This window comes from Pyrus communis, chromosome 6, assembly GCF_041283825.1.
Source record: "Pyrus communis isolate YQ-2024b chromosome 6, ASM4128382v1, whole genome shotgun sequence".
Classification (NCBI taxonomy): domain Eukaryota; kingdom Viridiplantae; phylum Streptophyta; class Magnoliopsida; order Rosales; family Rosaceae; genus Pyrus; species Pyrus communis.
Window position 1 is genome coordinate 10,972,169 of NC_142570.1, and position 24,364 is coordinate 10,996,532.

General features: G+C 37.6%; 1 protein-coding gene across 2 annotated transcripts; it reads left to right on the plus strand.

Moving 5' to 3' along the window:
* The first annotated feature begins 19,703 nt into the window (after nt 1–19,703).
* LOC137711537 (glutamate--cysteine ligase, chloroplastic-like) lies at nt 19,704–23,274 on the plus strand. Of its 2 annotated transcripts, XM_068450784.2 has the most exons (15): nt 19,705–20,020; nt 20,448–20,598; nt 20,699–20,806; nt 20,964–21,056; nt 21,160–21,243; nt 21,327–21,395; nt 21,471–21,541; nt 21,678–21,746; nt 21,846–21,939; nt 22,067–22,156; nt 22,240–22,320; nt 22,481–22,573; nt 22,687–22,767; nt 22,849–22,918; nt 23,017–23,274. In XM_068450784.2, the coding sequence occupies exons 1-15, from the start codon at nt 19,773–19,775 to the stop codon at nt 23,103–23,105; spliced, it is 1,491 nt and encodes a 496-aa protein (XP_068306885.2). In that variant the 5' UTR covers nt 19,705–19,772; the 3' UTR covers nt 23,106–23,274. The 2 variants fall into 2 exon arrangements, 1 of the variants encoding a protein (XP_068306885.2); XR_015963802.1 differs by lacking the exon at nt 23,017–23,274 and having other exon boundaries at nt 19,704–20,020; nt 22,684–22,767; nt 22,849–22,896.
* Nucleotides 23,275–24,364: the final 1,090 nt, after the last annotated feature.

Genomic DNA, 24,364 nt, shown 5'->3' on the forward strand with positions numbered 1-24,364 from the left:
TGTCGACAAGGGTAAAAGAACAGTACCACCACTTGATATTATTTCTATATATGTCAACCTTCGTCTTTTATAAGGCAAACCTGAAGAAAATGCCCAACTCTCTCTCGCCTCTGAGGGCGCACTCCCAGCAAAGCCTTTCGAAATACTCAATTCTTTCTTCTTCCCCAAAGATGATACCAGATGCATGGAGTACAGATGACCCAGGAGGAAACGGCGGATTGAAGTGTGCTGATTCATTCACCGCTTCTTCAAAAGCAAAGGTATCTCATATCATCAAGGTCAAAAGCAAAAGTATCTCGTATCATGCTCTTTCCCTGTCTTTTTCTTTGTCCTTGTTCTTACTCGCATGGCAAAGTAAAAGAAGCAATCAGCCGGCACTTGGAGTCAAGTCTTCCGATCTGGAGCCAACTGCCTGGAATCTATTCCTGATTGCTTACCTAGCGTTGCTCTCGAGTAGTCATCTTCAACGGTTGATACACTTCCAGAGAAGGGACCACTTCTGCAAAGGGGAGCGAGTAAGGCAAGTGAAAATGATACATTGAAGCATGTGGAGACAAACTTAGGCTGAGTTATCCTCCAACCCTTTTCAATACGAATTGGAAAGATTGAACAAAGAAACAGACCAAAGGAGGAAGCTCAGACCTTCGGGGGAGACACTAAAGGGAATCCTGCTGCCCATTTCAAGAGTAGCACAAAGGAAAATCAACGATGAGAGGAACCCCTGTGGAAGCAACAACATCAAGCCTCATTGCAATCAACAAGGAGAAGATGGAATTTACATTCCACAACCAGATTTGCGTCTCTAAACTCTTCTCTTTGTTAATTACATTCTGCCATGTTTAGTATGTTTAAATTGCTTTTTGTGTGTTTACTTATGTTTTGTGTGAACCATATGCTTAAAACATTGAGGACAATGTTTGATTTAAGTGTGGGGGGGTAACTAAGTATATTTAATGCAAATTCGTGGGATTTTATCACTCATTACTTCAAATGTTGTTCCTTGCTGTTTTAAGGTGTTTTTAAGTTGTTTTAGAGTGTTTTAGTATGTTTTGTTTTTATAACTCCGAAAATCACATAAAAATTTGAAAAACGTGTTTTAAAAAGTCTAAAAAGAATGTTTTGAGTCGTTTTTGTGTGTTTGTGTCTTAGGGTACCTTCCAACACAATGATAAGGATTTGGTTTGTAATTGCATGACGGTTAAAAAGAGTTATAAACATAGAGAAAAGTTTGATTTACTCTTGGTATATGCTTGGTTATGGTTATAATGTATGACTTCACATGCAATCATAAAAGAAAAAAAATTCGTTTTTGTAACATGCTTGAAGGAAGGAACTCAAACAAACGCTACAACCCTGAGAGACTTGAGCCTATAACGTTCTTTGGAGAGTATAATCTGTGATTTCTTGTTTTCTAAAGTCGTTGCATGATCTCATTATTCTTTGCTTGGTTACTACTTAGAAGGCGTTTCATCATATGGTTCCAAATGCTAGAACTCATGCCCATTTCATTCAAAGCATGTTATTGATTTGCATAACATATATCAAGATAAAGTTGTGTAGTTGCCACCATAGCAAAAAAAAGCCTCACTTCCCATATTTCGTATTTGTTGTAAGTTTTAACCCCGTTGAGCTTTGTTTAGCCTTTATTCATTGTTAACCCACATTATCCTTACCTAGCCTAGTTTAGGACAATCCGCACCCTTGTTCTTAAATGATAGGGAGCATGACTTAAATGAATTCCTTTTGAGTTACATTATGAAAGAAAATGAGTGTGGGGGAGAGAATGTTTTGTTCTTTAGTGTTTATGTATGTTTTGAGAGTCAAAAGAAAAGAAAAAAAAAATTGTGAAAAACATATGAAAAAGAAAAACAGAAAAGAAAAGAAAGAAAGGAAAAAGTGCTTGTTCCCCCTTGTTGTTCAAAAGTTGAGTTTTCATTCAAAAGTGAATTCTACGTTGAATCAAATTCTTTGCTCGCTATTTCTTTAAGAACCTTTGTTTTCCATATCCCTTCTTTGTTAGCCACACACCCCAAGCCCCATTACAACCCGTGACTTCTATCTTGAGTGTTATGTGTTTCAATTTGTGGAGTTTGAACTTGGTATGAGCTTATGGTGTCACTGGTTCTCGCATCTAAGTAGGAGCATTCCATTCATGAGATCATATCTAAACATGCTTATTAACTCCAGAAATTGCTCTCTTTATGATACATATATGTGAGTGTTCGTTTTCATATTTACATCAATCTTCTCACATGTAACTAGATTAGGGTGTGTAGTCAGAAAATCTGAGTGAAAATTGAGTACATATCTTGTAAGGAATTGAGCAAATTCTCTAAGGCATGTTACTACATTCGAAATGTGTTTTAAATGCTTAATTGTGAACTAGTATGTGGTGACTATGATTAAGAATGTACTTAAGTATAAAGATGGCTAAAATCTGTGGGAATAATGATTTTTAACTTGTCATGCGCATTGGAAATCCCTGAGACGATTGTTGGAAGGTGTAGGTTGTGTTTTGTTCGTTTTGTTTTGTTTTTGGTTTATTTTGTTTTGCTCGAGGACTAGCAAAAGCTAAGTGTGGGGGTATTTGATAGGAGCATATTCATGCGACTTAAATGGCTTGTTCTCGTACATTTACGTTATGTTTCTTTAGTTATTTTAGTCATTTATGCTTCTTTTGTGTGTTTTCAGGATAATAAGACGTGTTTGACGAAAGGAGGCATTGTGGAGCGTTTTGGGGCTTTTTGGAGCACTATTGGGCTAAGGATGGATAGCTTATGCTTGGAGCCCAAGTGTTGGATGAAATTGAAGGCCTTGTATGCACTTGAGGACACAAAACAATGGCCCTAACCCAATTACATAACACCTTGCCATGGGCTTAACACAAACACCATTCCTTGCCATGCAAGGGGAGCAATTTGGGTCCATTTCATGCACTTAAAACCTAGCCCAATTACACACCATTGCAGCCAAATCCATTCCATTCCATGCACATTCATCACCAATTCAACATGCATTCATCATCACAATCAAAACAGCCATTCTTAGCCGTGTAAATCCATTCCACAACATCACACATGCACTTCCACCTTTCATCCACATGCATTCATGATTCATTCACTTTGCATCCTTTAATTCAATCACATACTTTCCCATTGTATAATACATCCACATGCATCTTTAACCAACAAACATTGCAGCCACAACACTCAAACACACTCAATGCCGTGGCTCCCCCTTTGAAATTCCAGCTTTCCCATTCATCATTTCACCAACATTTCAGCCACATTCCACATGCATAATCAACTTAGTGTCACTCCCATTCATTCCCTTTAATCATTCAGCCACCATCATACATTTATTCTCTTCCCAAACACATACACAATCTGCCATCATTCCACAAACAACACCCTTTGCCGTGGCCTACATTCACATGCATTTCCAGCATTCCTTTCACATGCATTTTGGCAGATTTCACATCCATTCCACATGCATTTCCACCCTTACAAGACTTTAATCATTCAATTACCCCATTCACACACCTTTTCTTCAAACCTAACCCGTGCATTCCCTTGTATTTCCACAATCTTAATCAGCCAACACATGCACAAATCCATCCATGTCGTGGGTTCCCTTTGCTCCCCTTGTGCAATTCCAGTTTTCACATGTGTCCTAGCTGTTTTTCCATCATTCCTCCACACAAATGCTTAAACAAACAGCCATATGTTCCCTCCACTACCCCTATAAATACCCTAGCATTCATTCATTCATGCATATCTCATTCCATTCACAACACAACAACAAACACAAAAACAGCAACCTTGTTGCCGTGGGTTCTCTTCATTTCCAGCATCATTCCCTTCTATTTCCACCACTTCCCAACCCTCCAAACCACTCCTCTACCATTTCCATAATCCCCCAAACCTCACCTTAGACCTTGTGCTACAATAACGAGGAAGATAAGAGGGCCTAAACGTTCATACAATTCAAGTTTGAGTTGTTGGAATGTTTAGGTGTTTCTTTGATTTCAAAGTTTAAATTCAATTCTCTTTGTTTTGTACGTATGAGGAATGGAAGAGAAGAGTGCCTAAACGTTCATACAATTCAAAGTTTGAGTTGTTGGAATGTTTAGGTGTTTCTTTAATTTCAAAGTTATGAGGAAATAAACCCCCCTTTAGCTAGGGGGTGATTCGAAACTATGTTTATATTTGCAATATGAATTGATTAACTTTCGTTGGAATTTCATAAGTTGTTGATTCAATTTGTTTAACCGTTTGATTGATAACTTATTTATGTATGTTTATTAAGAATGCGCGCTTAATTTTCATGCATGAATATGACGCTAGAATATAAGTGAATTTCACCTAATCGTTATGAACTTATATTCACAAGTAGTGGAGGTTGCTTATAAACAATCGCGTTAAATGAATTCTTGGCACGAGTTTCATGCTCATCATAGTAACGAATGCCTCGTCAACACTTATAGTTTTCATGATGCTTAATGATCTTTGATTGTATCTTTATTGTGCTGTTCACGTAAAGGACTTTTGGAGAATGTTGTGAATTGCGTTGCGCTAACCCATCCAATTCATTAACTTAAGGAAAACTTGACGGTTAATTTAAGCGGACCTAATTAACCCGGAGTGTTGAGTTTCATGATTTATCGAAAGACCAACTGAGAATCAATCTTGTATGCAAGTGTAACATGTGTGGAGAAGAACCCCTTGGCTATTCCATCATCTATATTTTCATCACATTCATATTTACGTTTGCCTTTAATTACAATTTGTGCAATTTAGTTAGTTTCGTCAAATCAAACCCCCCCTTTACTTTCTTGTTCTTTAGTGCTTAGAATCTGTTTAGTTTATGTTTTAAAGTATTTTTGAATTCTTTGAGTCTAGTATAGTGTTTTAAACTTTATTTTACGTTTTTGAGTCAATTCCAAGTGATTAACAATCCCTCCTAATCCCCGGTCCAGAACGATCCCTACTTATACTTATACTACAAATCGACAAAAAGAGGGTTTAATTTGTGTGCGTATAAATCTCGCATCAAAAGGAAAAATCAATCTTCTTTCAGATCACATAGAGTCAGTAGTACTTTATGACCCTTCATTTCCTTGTCAAGTTTTATCCGTTGGAACCCTCACAAAATCTTTAAATTGCCTAGCCATTTTCTCCCCTCACAATGCTATTTTTCAGGATATCATCACCAAGAAGATGATTGGTGAAGGTCTCTTTTTTAATGGACTTTATTACCTAGCCAAAGATCTTAAGACTTCCAAAGTTTTTCAAGCTAGCTCCAGTATACCACAAGACCAACATCTTTGGCACCAACGGTTGGCTCACCCCTCCGAAAAAGTGATGTCTTTTTTTTTTTCCAAACCTATGTAAAGACAAGATTCAATGTGATGTTTGTCACTTGTCGAAATCTGTCAAATTACCCTTTGATTCATCCTTGTCTAGGGCTAGTAATCCTTTTGAAATCATTCATTTAGATATTTGAGGACCAATTGTTGAGTCCTTTGATGGATATAGGTATTTTGTAACCTTTATGGATGAATTTACAAGGATTACTTGGTTTTACCTCTTAAAGTTTATAAGTGAAGTTGCAAGTGTGTTTCAAGATTTCCATAAACTTGTTGGCACTCAATTCTCGTCCAATATTCACATATTAAGATCCGATAATGGCACTGAATATATGTCCAATAATATGTCTCAATATTTGAGCAACCATGGCATTCTTCACCAAACAAGTTGTGTCGGTACTCCCCAACAAAACGAGGTTGCCAAAATCGAGACCTTCTTGAGAAGACAAGAGCTCTCATGTTTCATATGCATGTACCTAAGAAGTTCTACATACCTCATCAACCAACTCCCTAGTAGAGTGCTAGGCTTCAAATCTCCTTATGAAGTGTTGAAGGAGAGAAAGATTGATCTATCTCACTTAAAGGTCTTTGGGTGTATATGTTTTGTTCACACTCAACCTACACACTGTGACAAACTTGATCCTTGGGCTGTTAAGTGTGTGTTCATGGGTTATTCATCTACACAAAAGGGTTATAAGTGTTATAATCCAGTCACTAAGAAGCTTGTAGTGTCTAGAGATGTTAGATTTGATTAGTCAACTCCCTACTTTACACATAAATTGGTTGATACAAATTAGGGGGAGTTCCTGCATGATTTCTTTCCATTACCTAACATCCCTTCTTATCAAGAAAAAGTAAAAGGGAATGACAATCCAAGCTCACATATAGAGTCTTTATCTCAAGTTTCCGAGCCACTGCCTTCATCACAAGTTTCAACTAGAAGAAATCCCACAAGAGATCGCCATCCTCCATCAAGGCTTGTTGATTATGTTACCTATACTATAAGATATTCCCTTGCGGATTTTGTCATTTACAAAAAATGGTCATCCTCTCATGCTACTTTTCTCAGTGCCCTAGATGATACTCATAATCCACAAAGATTTCAAGAAGCAAATGAGCATGATATTTGGAAAACTGCTATGAAAAATGAACTTCAAGTGCTCCATGACAATGAAACCTGGAGTGTTATTAAGCTTCCTCAAGGAAAAAAGGCAGTGGGTAGTCGTTGGGTGTATAAGACAAAGTTCAACTCTGATGGAACTGTTGAGAGACACAAAGCTAATGGCTTGTGGTTTTAGTTAGACATATGGAATGGATTATAAAGAGACTGTTGCTCCAATTGCCAAGATGAACACAGTGAGAGTATTGTTGTCTATTGCAGTTAATCAATCTTGGCCTTTATATCAAATGGATGTGAAGAATGCATTTTTACATGGTGAGCTAAAAGAGGAAGTGCACATGAAGTTGCCTCTAAGGCACCCTCAGTCCCATGATCTTGACATGGTGTGCAAACTTCATAAATCTATCTATGGTTTAAAGCAATCTCCACGAGAATGGTATTCAAAATTTAGCTCAGTGCTTGAAGAAGTTGGCTTTCACAGAAGCAATGTTGATTCCTCACTTTTTGTTCGAATTGGTTTAATAGGCAAATTGGTTGTTTTGATTTATGTTGATGATCTCATAGTGACAGGTGATAATATTGAGGAAATTAATTCTCTCAAGCATGCCCTTCGAGTCCGATTTGCTCTCAAAGATTTGGGAACTCTCAAGTATTTTCTTGGCATTGAAATGGCTACATCTCATAAAAGGCTCTTTCTAAATCAAAGGAAGTATGTTCTTGACCTTCTAAAGGATGCTGATATGGTGGATTGTAAGCCTGCTCAGACTCCCCTTGACAGTAAACTCCAGCTCGACATGCAAAGTGAGGCTCTCACCAATCTCACTGACTATCAAAAGTTAGTTGGGAAATTGATTTATCTCACAATCACGCGTCCTGACATTTCCTATGCCGTGAGCATTGCCAGTCAATTCATGCATGCTCCCACCATTGTTCATTTACGTGTTGTTAAAAGAATACTTCGTTATCTCAAAGGCTTTTTTGGTCGAGGTATATTGATGAAAAGGAATGGTAACACTGCCATCATGGGGTACACAGACGCTGATTGGGCTGGTAACACTCTTGATCGTAAGTCAACCATTGGATTCTGCACATTTGTGGGTGGAAATTTGGTTACATGGAGAAGCAAAAAACAACGTGTCATAGCTCGATCAAGTGTTGAGGCTGATATCGAGCAATGGCATCCACTGCTTGTGAGCTCATTTGTTTAAAAGGTCTTCTCTCAGATTTAGGGTTTCCAAGCAATTAACCAATATCTTTGTTCTATGACAATCAAGCTGCTATGCACATTGCTTCCAACCCAGTTTTTCACGAGAGGACTAAACATATCGAGGTTGATTGTCATCACATTTGAGCAGAAGTTCAATCTAAGGTTATTAACACTCATTACACACGCAGTCATGATCAGTTGGCTGATATTTTTACGAAATACCTTCCCACTGCTCAATTTCAGCGTTTATTGTTCAAGCTTGGCTCAACGAACCCCCTTGATCCAGCTTGAGGGGGAGTATTGGAAGAAGCAAGAAGCAGCTAAGGCTTAAATCAATCAAGTCATATCTTTTGTTCAATGTAGAACTCTCGGCTCAAGGCTAGGGTTTTATTCAAGATATTGTTTCTAGCTTGCTTTAGCCTAGAATTAAGGGATTGTGTTTACTTGTTATTGTAAATAGTTGGTAGTCCTTGTAGGAGTGATTTAAGGACTGATTGGAGGTTGCTTTCCAGCTGCTCCCTTTCCTTTCCGTCCCTTCCATATATAAATGCTTAAACCTTGTAAATGTTACTTATGAAATATACATCCAAAATTCAACATTTAATTATTTACATACTGATCGAGTAAATTTTGGCTCAGGAAAGATGCGAGATCATTACAAATTACATGCCCAAAGTTGGCTCTCTTAGACTTGATTTGACTGTTCAGGACTTGCACTGCACAGATAAGATGATTTTTACAAGCTAAGCTGATCAGGAGGCAGTATCTTTTAAACTAAGAACAACTTCTTTGTTCATTTTTTTTAGGTTAATCTGGACTTTAGGTTTGAAGCGGAAATGATAAAGAAACTTCGCTCTAGTCTTGCTTTGCAACCTGTGAGAACACTGAACTTGTTTTCGGTGTACATTTTTCTGCTTGTATGGTATCTAAACTTTCAACAAATGGAACCGATTGCAACAGCTCTATTTACAAATTCACCCTTCACTAAAGGAAAGCCTAATAGTTTTCTTGTTAGAGTAAAATTGGCAATCCCTGAACAAAACTCTGTAATGTCTAGTGCATGTCAGTTTTGATTAGTTTAGTTTAAGTTTGTTTCTCGTGCTCTCGAGCACAAGAATGTCAAATGCTTTAGAGACATCTATGAGGTAAGTTCGGCATGCATATACATTCATGTAGTCTGAATTTATATTAATGGGTTAATTTGGATTAATTTTATTAATATTAAAAGGCCCCCCGATTCAAGTCAACATAAAAAATAAAATTAAAAAAACCCTAGCATATATGCTATAGCTGGTCCTTGCAGCATGACTTAGGTGTCTTATCCATAATTAACATCTGTTAAAGACAAATGGTTTTCAGCCCTGTCAGGTTACATATTTATCCCATCATCTTTAACTGAATTAGTGATTAGGTGTATCACTTATTTGGTCAACGTGATCTTCAGGTTCGTATGTTAACGTAATTGCTAAATATTTGTGTATATATATAGGGGTCTAGGTTCATAAGCGTTTGATGCCGCATAAATATAACCAGGTCAGTATTAGAGCATTTTGGTGGCTGCCGCATAACACAGAAGAATAGAGCAGCATCACAGTAGGGCTTCATTTTTAATCTTTGTTTTTTGACATTTTTCTGGTGTTGTCATATGCATGATTTAGGGGTTTTGAATTGTTCTTGTACAACAAACCTCATGCATTAAAAGGTTTTCTGCTTGTCTGTTGCTGCATGTTTTTGGAGTCCAATATATATATATATATATATATTTATGCTTTGCATTTATTGCAACAAAAATTGCATGTAAAGCTAACCTTTATATGGCAGCACAATAAGGCCGTGTTTGTTTGGCCTCGTTAGAAAGGATTAGCTAGAATTGGCTTAGGTACTATCCTAGTCCCTTGTTTGGTGCGAGTAATGGACTAGGTTTAATGGGACTAGACGGAACTCGCATTCGCTAAGGGCTTCACTACTAATACCGTGCAAAAGGTTGGGATTAGCAGTCCCGTTTCATCTTCCATTTGTTTTCGCCCATTTCAGCGAGAACCCTCTCTATTATGAACATCCACTCTAAGCGCTGCAGGATCTTGAGCACCTCGACGTCTTCATCGTTTTTTAGCTTCTGCTGCGGAAGCGATTTCATGGCCTCAATGGCTTCTAAAATTGAACCCAGGAAGTCGGAAAAGGGCGATGAGGATTGGTTTTTCTCGTCATCTGTGACTTGGCATGTTGTGGTAGTTAACTGGGAGAAGGGTGCAGTGATGGTGGGGGGAGGAGGAGGCTGTGATTTTGAGGGATTCGAGGGAATCGATCTGGGTTCCAAACGGGATCCAATTTTTTCTTTTGTCTTTATCTTCTGTGTTTTTTCCTCCAAATCAATTCGGTTTGGAATTCAAATAGGATGGGAGGGATTTGTTTGTCATGCGTTATGGAGCTATCTAGCTTCTAGAGTTGGACAGAGAAAAATACGGAGGGGAGGGAGGGATGAAGAAGACTCTAGAAATCAAAAATGAAAAGATAAAATTAATAATTAAGTATTAAAAATATATAAATTAAATAATATAATTTTTTAGAGTTGATTAATTATCATGTTTTCTAGTCCGACTCTACACCAAACGATTCACTAAGTCAATCCAGCTTGGTCTATAAAACTAGTCCAGTCCGAGATAATTCGGTGTAACAAACGTACCCTAAAAGTTTTAATGTGATTTGTCATCTGTGAGTTTTCATTTGAGAAAAATTGTTTTGTGTTATGAAAAAGAAAAGGCAGCTGTTGCTGCATTGTGTTTGAGTCACATATGTATATATGCATTAAAGATCTTAGATTAGCCGCATGCATCGGATATAGATTTTGCACTTCACATTTGCCGCAAGCTTTTAGAGTCAAGTGCGCATGCATATATTTGCTGGCAATATTGATGTACTGAGAGCAGCATGTGTTTTTGAACGAAAATCATATTTTCTTGATCTTTCAATCGTAACAACTATGAGAATGTTTATTGTGATGCTCATAGTTGATTTATCATTTTAAATCATACACTTCATATATATATATATATATATATATATATATATATATATATATATATATATATATATATATTCTGCATGATCGCGTTAGTATCCTGCAAATTAAGTTTGAGGATATGATGATTGACGGCCGCATTAGTATCGTGTCACTTCCACTCAAAGGCTGAAGAGAGATCGAGTTGCAAAGCCCAGAGACAAAACTGCCTATTAGTATGTGTGTCTAGTTGATGAGTTTTGTAAGTCTTTCTGTACTCATTTCTCTTAGTGTTTATCCTAACTTGGGAGCCCGAAAATTTTCCTAGTGGTGGTTTTGCCTCGTTAAATCCTACATCTTGTGTGCACATTTTATATTTTATTTATCATTTTAACTGCATATGAGTATGATAATTTGATATGTATTGTGAATGTGAAAACTGCACTAAAAATTAAATTAAATTTTTAAGTTGGAACCTATTCACTTCCTAGTACCCATCCTAGAACTTTCATTTCTTAGAATGAGAAGGTTTCTTTGATTCTGTTTTTCCTGTCTTATGCAATTGGAGATGCATGTCATTTCGGCACAATTTTCTCTTCTTCATGGCATCTCTATGTTTATTGGTTGATACATGGCGTCTGTATTGAATCTGCAACTTTTTCTAACAGTCAAATTTGGACCGATACTGACAAGGATCGTACTGGCATGATTCCCTTTGTTTTTGAGGAATCCTTTGGGTAAAAGAGTTTTTGTTTTAATAGTTGTACAAGCCATTAAATGCATTTCGTTGGTGTTATTTTTCTTTTCTCCTCTTAAAATGGTTTTTTTTTTTTTTTTTTTTTTTTGGTATGCAGGTTCGAGCATGTTGAATATGCTCTCGATATCCCCGTGTACTTTCTTTATCGGAACAAGAGGCATTTTGACTGTACTGGGATTGTTGGAGTTTTTAGATCAACGGGTCTGGAAGTTCTAATCTAACGACACTAATATTGTTCCCAATTTGATAGTTAATACATGTCCAATCTATTAGGTGTAGGGTTTTATTACAAAAGGTCGAGGTATTAGTTAGAGTAAGGTTATTCTATTTAAAGTCGTTACTTTTTCTTTGAATCCACTGATATGGGATAGCTAACATGCCCCTTCATGTGTAAACTCACATGGTTCACATATGGAGATCCACACATCGGCAATTGAAACTCAAAGGTTTGCTCCAATGGAGTCCAGACTTGTTTTCAATCCTTCCAGGAAGTGCTTCTTAAGAACTCAGAGGTTAACTCTATGTTAAGAGTCCAGGCTTGTTTCCAAGCCCACACTTCCTGGTGACAAGTCTTTGTCTGCACGGGCCCGTAACCAGGGCTCTAATACTATGTTGGAACTTTTAGAATGATGGGTTAGGGGGTGCCACTCTAACGACATCGATAATATCCACAATTTGATAATTACCATCTACCCAATCCACTAGGTGTGAGGTTTTATCACAAAATACCTCGATGTTAGTTAGAATAGGTAATCCTATTTAAAGTCATTAATCTTTCTTTGAATTCATCTATGTGGGATAGCTAACATTATTTTTTAGAAGAAACAGGAAATTGGTTTATCATTGAAACAAAATAAACTCAGTAACCCAAGTAGCACAGAACAATAAAAGCATTCCAATTTACGATCCAAATTCATCGAGCACAGAACAATAAAAGTCCTTGTTTACAAGGCAAGAAAAAGAACTTAATACAAACTTAACCCATCTGTGACAATCCTTTGATTACAAGAAGTTTGGGTAACTTGGGGCGCAAGTAATCAGCTTTAAACACACTTGCTCTACATCTGTTATATTGAAATAGTAGTGGCACGCTTAACACTTTGTTAATTTTAAATATGAGCCTTAAGGCCTCTACCTAAGGCCCCACAAAACCTTTCAAAATTAACTTCATACTCTTCTTGCAGTACACCAACAAGTAAGAGCCCAACTACCAAACATCAAAGTGTCAATCCCTTGGGGAGCTATGCTGAGGTCCAGAGACCTTCTCCAGAGAAATTTTTGCCTGAACATAGTTTTGGCACACCTAGTGAGACTCCATTAGTCTTGTATGCCAAGAAGAAAGAGGAATGACAGAACCTTCAAGTGGAACACATAATACGGGCCACCCCAGTGTCTACCAAGATTAGAAATGATAGATCATCCAAAAGATTTCTCATCTCTACGAGGACCAATCGTTCTGGAAAGCCTGACTTCATTTGAGAAGTTGGGAAGAAAGGTGACCAATGAAAACTTACAAGCCATCATGGTGCAAGTGTTGAAAAGTATGGAAAATATCTCTTTAGAGACCAGGGGAGAGGTGAGCAGACTCTATTCCTTAACAGGAAGTTTGAAAATAATACTAGATCTGGAGTACTCTACTCCAAAAAACAGTTATGCTAGAGAGATGAGGAGAGAGGCAAGCCCTGAGAATGAACCAGATATTCCTCTATTTGCCTTACTCGAGGAAATGAAGGAAAAAGGAAAGGAGAAAGTAAGGCCTAGGGCCAGCTAGCCAGCCAATATTAGAAGAAATCCTGGAGACTGAGTTGCCCAACCTACTACTATCCTTACTAGATAGTAGGGGGCAGGTCGGGCAAGATAAGAAGAAATATGGAATGAACCATCAAGTTGGAAAATCTAGTGGAAAAGTTGTGTCCACAATCGTGGGCAAGCATCTTCCTTATAGGCCACCACAATCGTGGGAACCTCCTTACAGCCCACATAATAATACAGCCAACCAACTGCTTAGAGATGCGTTAGCTGAGTTAAAAAGAATGGTGGTCCAGAATGCTCAACCTTAGGCTTGCCCGCTGTTTAGGATCACCTACCAGAAGACCTACCCTGAGTATATTGATGAGCATAATCATTTTTCCCTAAACTTCAAGATGCCCGTGTTTTCAACTTTTAGTGGAGAAGATGGCAATGTGTCCTCTAGAGATTACATCTTTAAATTTTTCAATTACTGTGTGGCATTTGAAGACAATTCTAACTATAATTTAAGATTGTTTAGGAACTCGTTGGTTGGCCTAGCATCTCAATGGTATTCTCTATTACCCCTCAATTCTATTGCTAACTAGGGGAAAATAGAGATGGCTTTTCATGAACAATTCTATAGGGTGGAGCTCAAGATGACTATCAACGATCTAGTTAAGGTGAAACAATATGAGCATGAGTCCACAGAGGACTTCATGATGAGATTTAAAAGGACAAGGATGAGGTGCCAATTTCCTATCAACCATGCCCAACTTATATCTATTGCTCAGAAGGCATTGAGATTGCCTTTGAGAAAGAAGTTTTATGATGTATAGTTTAATGAGTTATAAGAGCTGGTACTTGTTGCCATAAAGTATGAGAATCTGTTGATTAACGAACTACAAGTAAAGCACTCATCCAAGGTGCATCCGTTCTTCAAGAATAAAGCTACAATTCACCAAGTAGAGTTTAAAGGAGCAGAGCCAAAAGAAAGTGATGGTCATGGAGGAAAGGGAATTGAAATGTGTGCAACAGAGATAACTACTCCCTTTAAGCCTTTAATGGTAAAGGGATTAGTCCAACCAGTCAAGGATCATAAAGTGGTGATAAATGATGGTGGATTTGTCCCCATAAAGCCCCCTAAATACCAAAGTTATTCTTTTGATTTAACCAAAGCCTTGGAGATCTATAAAGAGTTGGTGCGGGCAAGAGTGATTGTGCCTGACAACACCAAAAAGATGCCTAAGCCCAAAGAATTAAGAGGAAAAAAGTATTGTAAGTTGCATTATACCTTCAACCATTCCATAACCAATTATGTCCATTTGAAGGATTGGATACAAGACCTCATAGTTAAAGGAAAGTTGTTCTTGAAGAAACCTAAGGCCAATATGATGATTGACACAGATCCCGTCCCAAAGGCCTCAATAAACATGATCAACCTAACTTAGGCTGAGAAAGGGAAGGGAAAAGCCACTTGGGAAATGAAAGCAGAAATAAGGCAAGTTGACATACCTACAAAATGAGCTATCAAGTTGCCCAAGAAACCCAAAGCAGCCATAGTTAAAGGGCTAGTGTTGTGTAGCAAGTGCCAATGTGAATGTGAGCTAGAAGTGCCAGTATCAGGAGTTATTATTGATCAAGTGGATCAGAAGAAGAGAGAAAGAAGAACAAGAAGCATACATGAGCATCATGCGGACAACTGAGAAATAGACCTCCAAAAATGTTTTCCAAAGGTTAGGAGGAGATTTTGAACCAAAAGGGTTGTCTGAGGTGTTCAGAAACTATAAAACCTCAGAAAAAGTGGAGGATAGAGAGGTAAAAATGCCAAAATGGATAGAGGTAAGGGCTCCGTAACCAATTTATGATGGTGGTGCTATTAGAGTAAAAGGAAGAACAAAGAACCTAGTATCCCTAGTCACTAAGAAAGATTCTGCCCAACTCGGGCGAAAATGGTGTGTAGTAGGGAAGAGGGAATGATGGAAAACTAGTAAAAGAAATGGGAGCTTCTATGATCAGGATAGTCCAGAGGCAACACAAAGCCCATATGAAATCATTAAAGGTCCCTGCTACATCAGAAACCTCTCAAAATGTGAAGTTTGAATAAGTCCCTCATAGGGAAGGAATCAACTTTAATGGAGAAGCAAAAAGGAGGTGGAAATGGCCAATAATAAGATTGAGGGAAAAGGAAATCATGTGCAACAAAACCCTCATCCTGGAAAGTACAGAATCTTAAGGAGAGCTCAAGAAGATATAATGATGATGTCAACCCCAAGATAGAGTTTAGAACCAATTTGTTTTGGGACTATTTCACCTCAGAGAGGAATATCCTCACCTTTGTTGTTTGAGACCCTTTGTGAGATTCTGAGGCAAGTGCCAAACTTTGGTATAACTAGGGAGGAAGAATTGCCCAAACTAATGTTGCCAAAAGAAGCAAAGGCTTGGTTATATGAGTTTACAGACCATATTAGAGGAAATAATGAGGATTTACCTAGACCTAGCAACTTCCATGTAAACATGACATATGTACTATCTGCCATGTTTTGCATCGAACCTGATCAGCTTGCCACAATGAAGGGTGATTACTTGGCAATAGAACCTATGAATGCATATGTTAGTGTTGAAGAAGTAAGAAAAGAAGAATCCAGCCATACAGGTTTACCCAAACTTTCAAGAATGGAGCCCGAGAGAGTGTATTCTGACTAATCTTCAGCCACCCGAGTATGTCCCTAACTAACCATCTCAAGGCCATATATGTAACTACTCATCTAGAAGGAGTACCCTTCAAGAAGATTTTGATTGATGGAAGAGCTACGGTGAACGTGATACTGTTAAAACAGATGAAAGAAGTTGGAAAATGTGAGGAATATCTTATTCCTACAGACCTAACAATCTTTAGCTTCTCTAGGTCCATTACCAGAACGCTTGGGATGTTGCCCTTGGAAGTTGACTTGGGATCCAAGCAAATCATGCTAGCCTTCTTTGTGGTGGATAGTAGTTCCACTTATGGAGCCTTACTTGTTAGAGATTGGATTCACCAAATTCTCTATGTGCCCTCCACCCTGCATTAACAAGTAGCTATTTACCATGAGGCAGGGGCCATAGGTCCAGGATTTTGGGAGATGGTAGATGCCGAATCATGACCATTTCTCCCTACAACCAATGTTGCAGAAGCTAGATTTTATAATCCCAGTGTTGAGATTCTGCAGTGCCTAGGAGCTGATGAGAACGGCCGCCCGACTAAGGTGACGACCCAAAAGCTATACGAACAAGGATTGTTTCTTACTAGGGAAGAATATGATAAACCCCATATTGTCCTGGCTCCCTAATACCAGTAATGTCAGAATAGAGAAGAAAGGACCAAATAGTTGCAGTTAAGTCCTTAATCAAGAGACTATTGGTGTATAGGAGAGAGAGAAAGCAAGAAAGGAAGAGCTCAGCTAAGAAAGAAGCTTCAAATAGCCAAAACACAGGAGAATAAGAGTTTTGTGAGAAAGAGACAGAGGTGGCCATACACATGGCTGAGTGTATATATGACTTGGATTGGCCCGATGACATGCCCGAGGGCCCAGAGTCAGTTGAATTTTTGTGTACAAAACCTGACAAGCCAACACCAAGAGGTATAAGACCCCTTAGAAACCATTGATTTAGGAACTAAGAAGGATCTAAGGCCTATACAGATCAGTAGCCTGCTGGAAGTAGAAGATCGGGCAAAAATAGTTAGCCTTCTACACGAGTTTAAAGATTGTTTTGCTTGGCATTACATTGAAATGCCAGGTTTAGATTCAATCTTAGTAGAACGCAGGATGCCTATTAAGGAGGGATATAAACCTGTAAAGCAAGCACCACAAAGAATGTCAAAAGAGATAGAGGAAAAGGTCAAAGAAGATATTGAAAGGCTGGATTTATTAGGCTTGCCAAGTATGTCGAGTGGTTGGCCAACATTATACCTGTATTAAAAGTTATAACTAATACAGTTCGATGTTATGTTGACTATAAAAACATTAATGGAGCCGCGCCTAAAGATGAGCACCCTACACCCATGGTTGACCTATCCATATATGCAGTTGCAAAACACAAAGTTCTATCTTTCATAGATGGGAATGATGGTTATAATCAGATAAAAATGGCTAAAGAAGATATACATAAAATATCTTTTAGATGCCCAGGACATGTCGGAGCATATGAATACTTAATAATGTCATTCGAACTCAAAAATGCTGGTGCAACTTATCAAGAGCAATGAATGCCATTTTTCATGACTTGATTGGCCATAGCATGGAGGTATACATTGATGACATTATGGTGAAGTCTAAAATTGAAAAACAGCACCTAGTAGACCTCAGACAAGACTTAACAAGAATGAGGATCCATAAGTTGAAAATGAATCCTAAGAAATGTGCTTTTGGGGGTAAGATTGGGCAACTTTTTTGGGGTTCCCACCAATAAAGTACAACTGCAAAGGCTGCTAGGCAAAATCAACTTCCTTAGGAGATTTATTGTAACTTGGCAGGCAAGATTCAGTCGTTGACTCCTCTATTAAGATTGAAAGATAAAGAAGAGTTCGAGTGGGGCCCACCACACCAAGAGGCCTTTGACAGAATAAAGACTTACTTAGCCTTTCCACCAGTGCTCATGCCACCTCATAGAAGGAAGCCTTTAAAGCTTTATATTTCTACCTCTAAAAAGTCAATAGGAAGCTTGTTGGCCCAAAACAATGAAGATGGGAATGAGCAAGTAATATGCTACCTTAATAGAATCCTTACTGAGGTAGAAATAAGATATACCCTAGTGGAGAAGTTGTGTTTGGCTCTGTACTTCACTGCCTGCAAGTTAAGGCATTACATGTTGCCTTGCCACATCCACATTATTGCCAAGACAGATATAATCAAATACATGTTGTCAAAACCAATGCTAGTTGGAAGGATTGGAAAGTGAATTCTAGCACTATCGGAGTTCAGTTTTCAATATGTGCCTCAAAAAGCAATAAAGGGGCAAGCAATTGCAGATTTCTTGACCAAGCACCAAGAACCACAAGATGAACTAGTTAACATCCCATGAACTCTAGAGGTGGCCAGTCTTTGGATCCCACCAAGTAGAGCTCTCTCGGGAAAAGAGGAATGGATTTAGCAAGAGATAAAGAGGATAGCTAGTCTTTGGACCACTCCTTGGAAGTTGTATTTTGATGGATCTTGCACTCAAAATGTTGCTGGAGCTGGGAACGTCATTATTGATCCCAAGGGTGTTCACCATTACTATTCATTCCTTATGACAAAATTGAGGGAATCTCACTAAAGTGAAACGAATATTGAGTTCCAAGGTGCAAAGTAGTGATATTTAGTTTTAAAAAAAGTAAGGTTAAATTCGAGTTATAAGACAACTTAAATTTCTTCAATATTTTATACGAATTTGGATCCTCGTTGGATCCTCTTTGTCAGGATCTCGGGGATCCGTGAATCGTGTCCATTTATCGTACATCGTGCAGTAAGAAATCATTTTAAATATTTTTATTTTAAATTAAGCACAAACAGTACCTTATAAAAACTAACCTTATAATGTACGATGAACGGATACGATTTATAAATCCTCAAAATTCTCACCAAAAGGATCGGAAGAGGATCCTGTTGGACTTTATACAAGCTTTTAGAATCAGAAACGCATTTCTGAAAATTTTATTTGGCATATTCGGGTGTCATCCCCCGCATGTTTAACGTGGCATTTTCCAAGGTTGAATTACAAATTGATCCCTATTATTAATTGTAGGTGAAATGTAGGAGCTGCAGCTGCAATTATTGGATCCTTAGCTAGGATTAGTTTATGTGTGTGTATCTGTTAAGAAAGGAACAGTTGATTTTTCTAGTGGAGTTTATTATGGAGTTTTCTTATCAAATTCTCTTTTGACATCACGGGAAAAGATAGACAGATGCAAGGAGCCATGCACTTTTTGCAGCCAAGTGAACCACCTTGAAAATATTTGACCCCTTACATATAAAGAGGCAGTTTTCTTTAGAATTGGAGACCAATAATTTTATGACATGTACATAAAAAATTTCATTTTGTGGCTTAAATAAGATATTTTGGTACTGTGTCACTAACAGTTCCTAATAAGTAAGAAGCCAAACAATGTTCTATTGCTGGGGCCGGGACTATAGTAGCTTTTTGTTTATGCTTAACTATTGCTGATACTTTAAGATGTCTTTATAAACTCTATAGAGAGCGAGAAACTCTTTGTGAAAAGTAAGATAAAGATTGCATTATATTAATCCTCACGTGTTAATCATGCAAAGGCGTAATGTAACTCTACTTTATTCATTCATTCCTTCCTAATCTGCAGAAGAGTGGCAATGGCTATAAAGAAATGCAGGAATTGGTGAAATAGTGTACATTATCACGAGAAGTTGGCGAAATAGTGTACATTATCACGAGAAGTTGGCGAATAGTCTACATTATCACGAGGAGTTGGTGAAATAGTGTACATTATCATGACGCACGTGCACATACATATATATATATATATATATATATATTCATTCCTCAAGGGTCACCGTATTCTTGTCAAGAAAGATCAAAGATCGTTACAATCATTTGTCACACATGGCACTCGTTTCACAGACCGGTTCATCATCCTGCATTCACTTCTCTTTCGTACCACCCTATACTGCTAGGAAGACGAAGATTTCATATGCATACAATGCAAAAGTGGGGAAGATGAAACCGCGACCCAGTGTGATAGTTGCTGCAAGTCCTCCCACAGAAGCTGCTGTAATAGCTACCGAGCCACTGACAAAAGAGGATCTTATAGGGCATCTTGCCTCTGGATGTAAGCCTAAGGAAAAATGGAGGTAATTAAATGGTTGATTTGATTTATATATAAATTTACTTTAGCTTATATGCAAGGTAATAGAAAAGAGTTGTTATTACTCTCTTACATCCTATATGGTCATTGTAAATCGTGCAGTCAACAATTATTTTGAATACTTTTATTTAAAATTAAATACAAACAGTACCCAATGAAATTATATTGCATTATGTGTTTCGTATTTGATCCTTGTGAATCTAAGCTTCTGCATCAACACATTACAATTTCAAATACTCTAACAATAACTATATTGCATTATGTGTTTATGTTGATCAAAATTATTTCCATGTGGCTTGAGATTCAAGATAATTCCGCTCGTTATACTTTGTATCTTAGCTTTCTCACTAGCTACGCTTTGTCTTTTGGATATATTGCCTTAATTCTTGTACTTAATCATGCTCCATCCTCAGAATTGGCACTGAACAGGAGAGGTTTGGCTTTGATCTGAAAACTTTACGTCCTATGACATACGAACACATTGCTAAGTTGCTTAATGGGATTGCTGAGAGGTTTGATTGGGAAAAAATTATGGAAGGGGACAACATTATTGCACTCAAACAGGTAAAATTGCTATAATTTTTTGTTTCTTTTTCTTGCCTATCAAGAAACCCTTTCCATATTTGTGTGATTTTTAAAGACAATGCATGACATTGTCGGCCAGGGTAAGCAAAGCATAACGCTGGAGCCGGGAGGTCAATTCGAGCATAGTGGTGCACCTCTTGAAACTCTGCATCAAGTTTGTGCTGAAGTCAATTCACATCTTTATCAGGTCAGCGAAAATATAGTTTTTGCTTTAGCATTCACATGCAACTATGCAAGCAGATTCACACTGTAAGCATAATGTTCTCTCAGATAAAGTTTAGTTCACAAATGGAGTTTCTGATTTGTTGTTTGAGTTAACTTCTCCATATGTTCCTTTTTACTAGGTTAAAGAAGTTCTAAACGAAATGGGAATCGGATTGATGGATATTGGTTGTCAGCCAAAGTGGGAAGTTAAAGACATACCTATGATGCCTAAGGTATTGTTGAACTTTGGTTACATATCAATGATTCCTTTTCAAATTCATGCTGCCATTTTGTATTTTAATTACTTACATACTGATCGAGTATATTTTGGCTCAGGAAAGATACGAGATCATTAGGAATTACATGCCCAAAGTTGGCTCTCTTGGACTTGATTTGATGTTCAGGACTTGCACTGCACAGGTTAGATGATTTTTACAAGCTAAGCTGATCAGGAGGCAGTATCTTTTAAACTAAGAACAACTTCTTTGTTCATTTTTTTTAAGGTTAATCTGGACTTTAGTTCTGAAGCGGACATGACAAAGAAACTTCGCGCTAGTCTTGCTTTGCAGCCTGTGAGAACACTGAACTTGTTTTCAGTGTAAATTTTTCTGCTTATGTGGTATCTAACTTTTCAACAAATGGAACAGATTGCAACAGCTTTATTTGCAAATTCACCTTTCACTGAAGGAAAGCCAAATGGTTTTCTTAGCATGAGAAGGTTCCTTTGATTCTCAATTTTCTGGTCTTATGAAATTGGAGATGCCATTTCGGCACAATTTTCTCTTCTTCATGGCATCTCTATGTTTATTGGTTGGTACACGGGTCTGTATTGAATCTTCAACTTTTTCTAACAGCCAAATGTGGACCGATACTGACAACGATCGCACTGGCATGATTCCTTTCGTTTTTGAGGAATCCTTTGGGTAAGATATTTTTTGTTTTTCATAGGTGTACAAGCCTTTAAATGCATTTCGCTGGTGTTATCTTTCTTTTCTTTTCTTAAATTGTTTTTTTGTATGCAGGTTCGAACAGTATGTTGAATATGCTCTCGATATCCCCATGTACTTCGTTTATCGGAACAAGAGGCATTTTGACTGTAGTGGGATGACCTTCCGGGTTTCCATCTATCCTTTTTATAGTCTTGTAATTTGAGGCTTAATTTCTTCTGTAGCTGTAGCCTGCAGTCTTTATTTGTCTCAAGCTACTGAGTGGTTAAAAATATAGTGTGGTTGTATTCATGCAGGACTTCATGGCAGGAAAGCTTAGTTGCATTCCCGGTGCATTGCCAACCCTCAATGATTGGGAGATGCATTTGGGAACTATATATCCCGAGGTTCATAATAATGTCAATAATGAGATAGCTTTTGTTTTTGCGATGTTATTGCCCAATCATGCCATGTTGCTCTTTCCATTCAGGTTAGGCTGAAGAGATACTTGGAGATGAGGGGTGCTGATGGAGGACCGTGGAGTAGATTACAAGCTTTGCCTGCCTTTTGGGTAAGCAGCATTTGGTTCCTTACACATAACTTGTCATCATTTGGTCACTTTTCAACATTATCTTCTCATAAGAGAGGGTGCAAATACTTATCATTTTGTATCTACTAGCATTAATTTACATATCTGAATGCCAGCTGATTGTTTTCGTTTCGAATGTCAGGTTGGTTTGTTGTATGATGAGGTTTCCTTACAAAATGTACTAGACCTGATAGCCGACTGGACAGCTGAAGAAAGACAGATGCTGAGAAATCAGGTGAAGTAGTGAAATACTACAAGAACAAAAGCCTATTCTTCTACAGGCCTCCTACATTCTACTACAATGATTAAGTTTCCAAATCTTATTGTATAATGGCATTTAATTAGTAGGTCCCTAAAACTGGTCTAATGACACCATTTCGTGGCCGATTGCTAAAGCATGTTGCTGAAGATGTGGTACAATTCGCAAAGGTAAGTCACGCTTTACTAGCTTGTTGCTGCTCTTGTGGTGCTTTGTGCGACTGAGTCATAGAGTTATTCATTCTTCTGCAGGCTGGCCTGGAAAGAAGAGGCTTTAATGAATCACGGTTTTTGAATGACTTGGTGGAGGTGGCTAGAACTGGTTTGTAATTAGGAGTTTAGACACATTTTTAATAGTTTTTTCGTTTTAAATCACCAGATAAATCGGTATTTATAAAGAACGTTAATTGCATATTGCAGGTGTAACACCAGCAGAGAAGCTGTTGGAGTTGTATTACAAGAAATGGGGACAAAATATAGAGCCTATCTTTGAGGAGCTACTAAGCTGATCAGGTGGAAGGCACTGCAGCAGTGGAGCCTTTGCAAATTTCCTGGTGTGTAATTTAGTTTAGGCATGAGGCTTTTCATCTAATTTCAATGAATGTAATCAGATCATGGCTTCAGGTTATGTAAAATGGAAGATTAAAAATAAATAATACGAACACTTCTTGGGTTGAATTCATCTGGACAACCCATTGGTATGTTTTTTTTTTTTTTTTTTTTTAAACAAATAAACACTATTTATTGAAAAAAAAACGTGAACAATACATTAAAGACAAGTACTAATCGACACAAATCTCAACAGGACAGTAATAGCAACAATGGGGAATGACAAACCCTAACATGTGTTATGTGACAGAAAGTACCGGACAGGAGTCCATTTTGTTGCAGCCCACTTTTTTTTACTCAACCCTTTACCTTGCATTTTTTTCATAAAACCCCTTGCTTGCATTTGTTTCAAATTTTCAGCCCAAACTCAGATTGAAAAAGAATCATCCATGCCTCTCATTTACTTATTTTTCATCTGTTCTTTGGAAGATTAACAAACTTGCAGCTTCAGTGAATGCTAATGACGTTTGATTAGTTAAACAGATTCAAATGTATGTTGCTCGTGTTTATATAATTTGTGCTTGGGGATGGATTAGACATATATTTTGACTTGAAAAGGTAAAATGGTTATGCGCATGTTCATGTACTTGAAAAATCGTGAATGAGAATAATGAATGATACCCTGTTCGGGTTTGGAATACACAACTCCCTGTTCAAGTTGGCATACCAATTTCAATATACAAGCTAGCGTAGTCGTTCTGTTGGGGTGTTTAACCATTTTTAATTGTTTTGAGTCAATTCCAGAGTCTTGGTTCTTTCTAACTGTCTTGTGCGGATTTAAATAATAAGGCTATTTTTGTGGTCCGACAACCAAACATTATGTGCAGATCGACTCGCCTAATCTATTATCATCCTTTCATTAAATAAAAAAAAAATCAATATTAGCTTTTATGAAGGGGACACAAATCATATTATCTTATTGCAATATGGAAGGGAAGTTTGAGTTAGATTGATCTATGTACTTATAAGGGACTTACATGTACTTATAAGTAATTGGACTACACTTTCTATATTGCCAATTAAGTTTATAATGAAACTTCAACTTTATGAAATAGTTGGTCCGAAAAAAGAAAATTTTCTTGATATGAATTCATTTGTTTGTCCTACCTAGCTAATGATTTGTTGTGGCAATCCAAGCCCAGGTCATGTGGCTACCCAT

Excerpts from the sequence above, each read along its gene's own strand:
- LOC137711537 (XM_068450784.2), top strand. The coding sequence starts at position 19,773 with ATGGCACTCGTTTCACAGACCGGTTCATCATCCTGCATTCACTTCTCT. Across the intron at positions 20,807-20,963 it reads TCAATTCACATCTTTATCAG|GTTAAAGAAGTTCTAAACGA; the intron begins GTCAGCGAAAAT and ends CCTTTTTACTAG. Across the intron at positions 21,940-22,066 it reads GTAGTGGGATGACCTTCCGG|GACTTCATGGCAGGAAAGCT; the intron begins GTTTCCATCTAT and ends GTATTCATGCAG.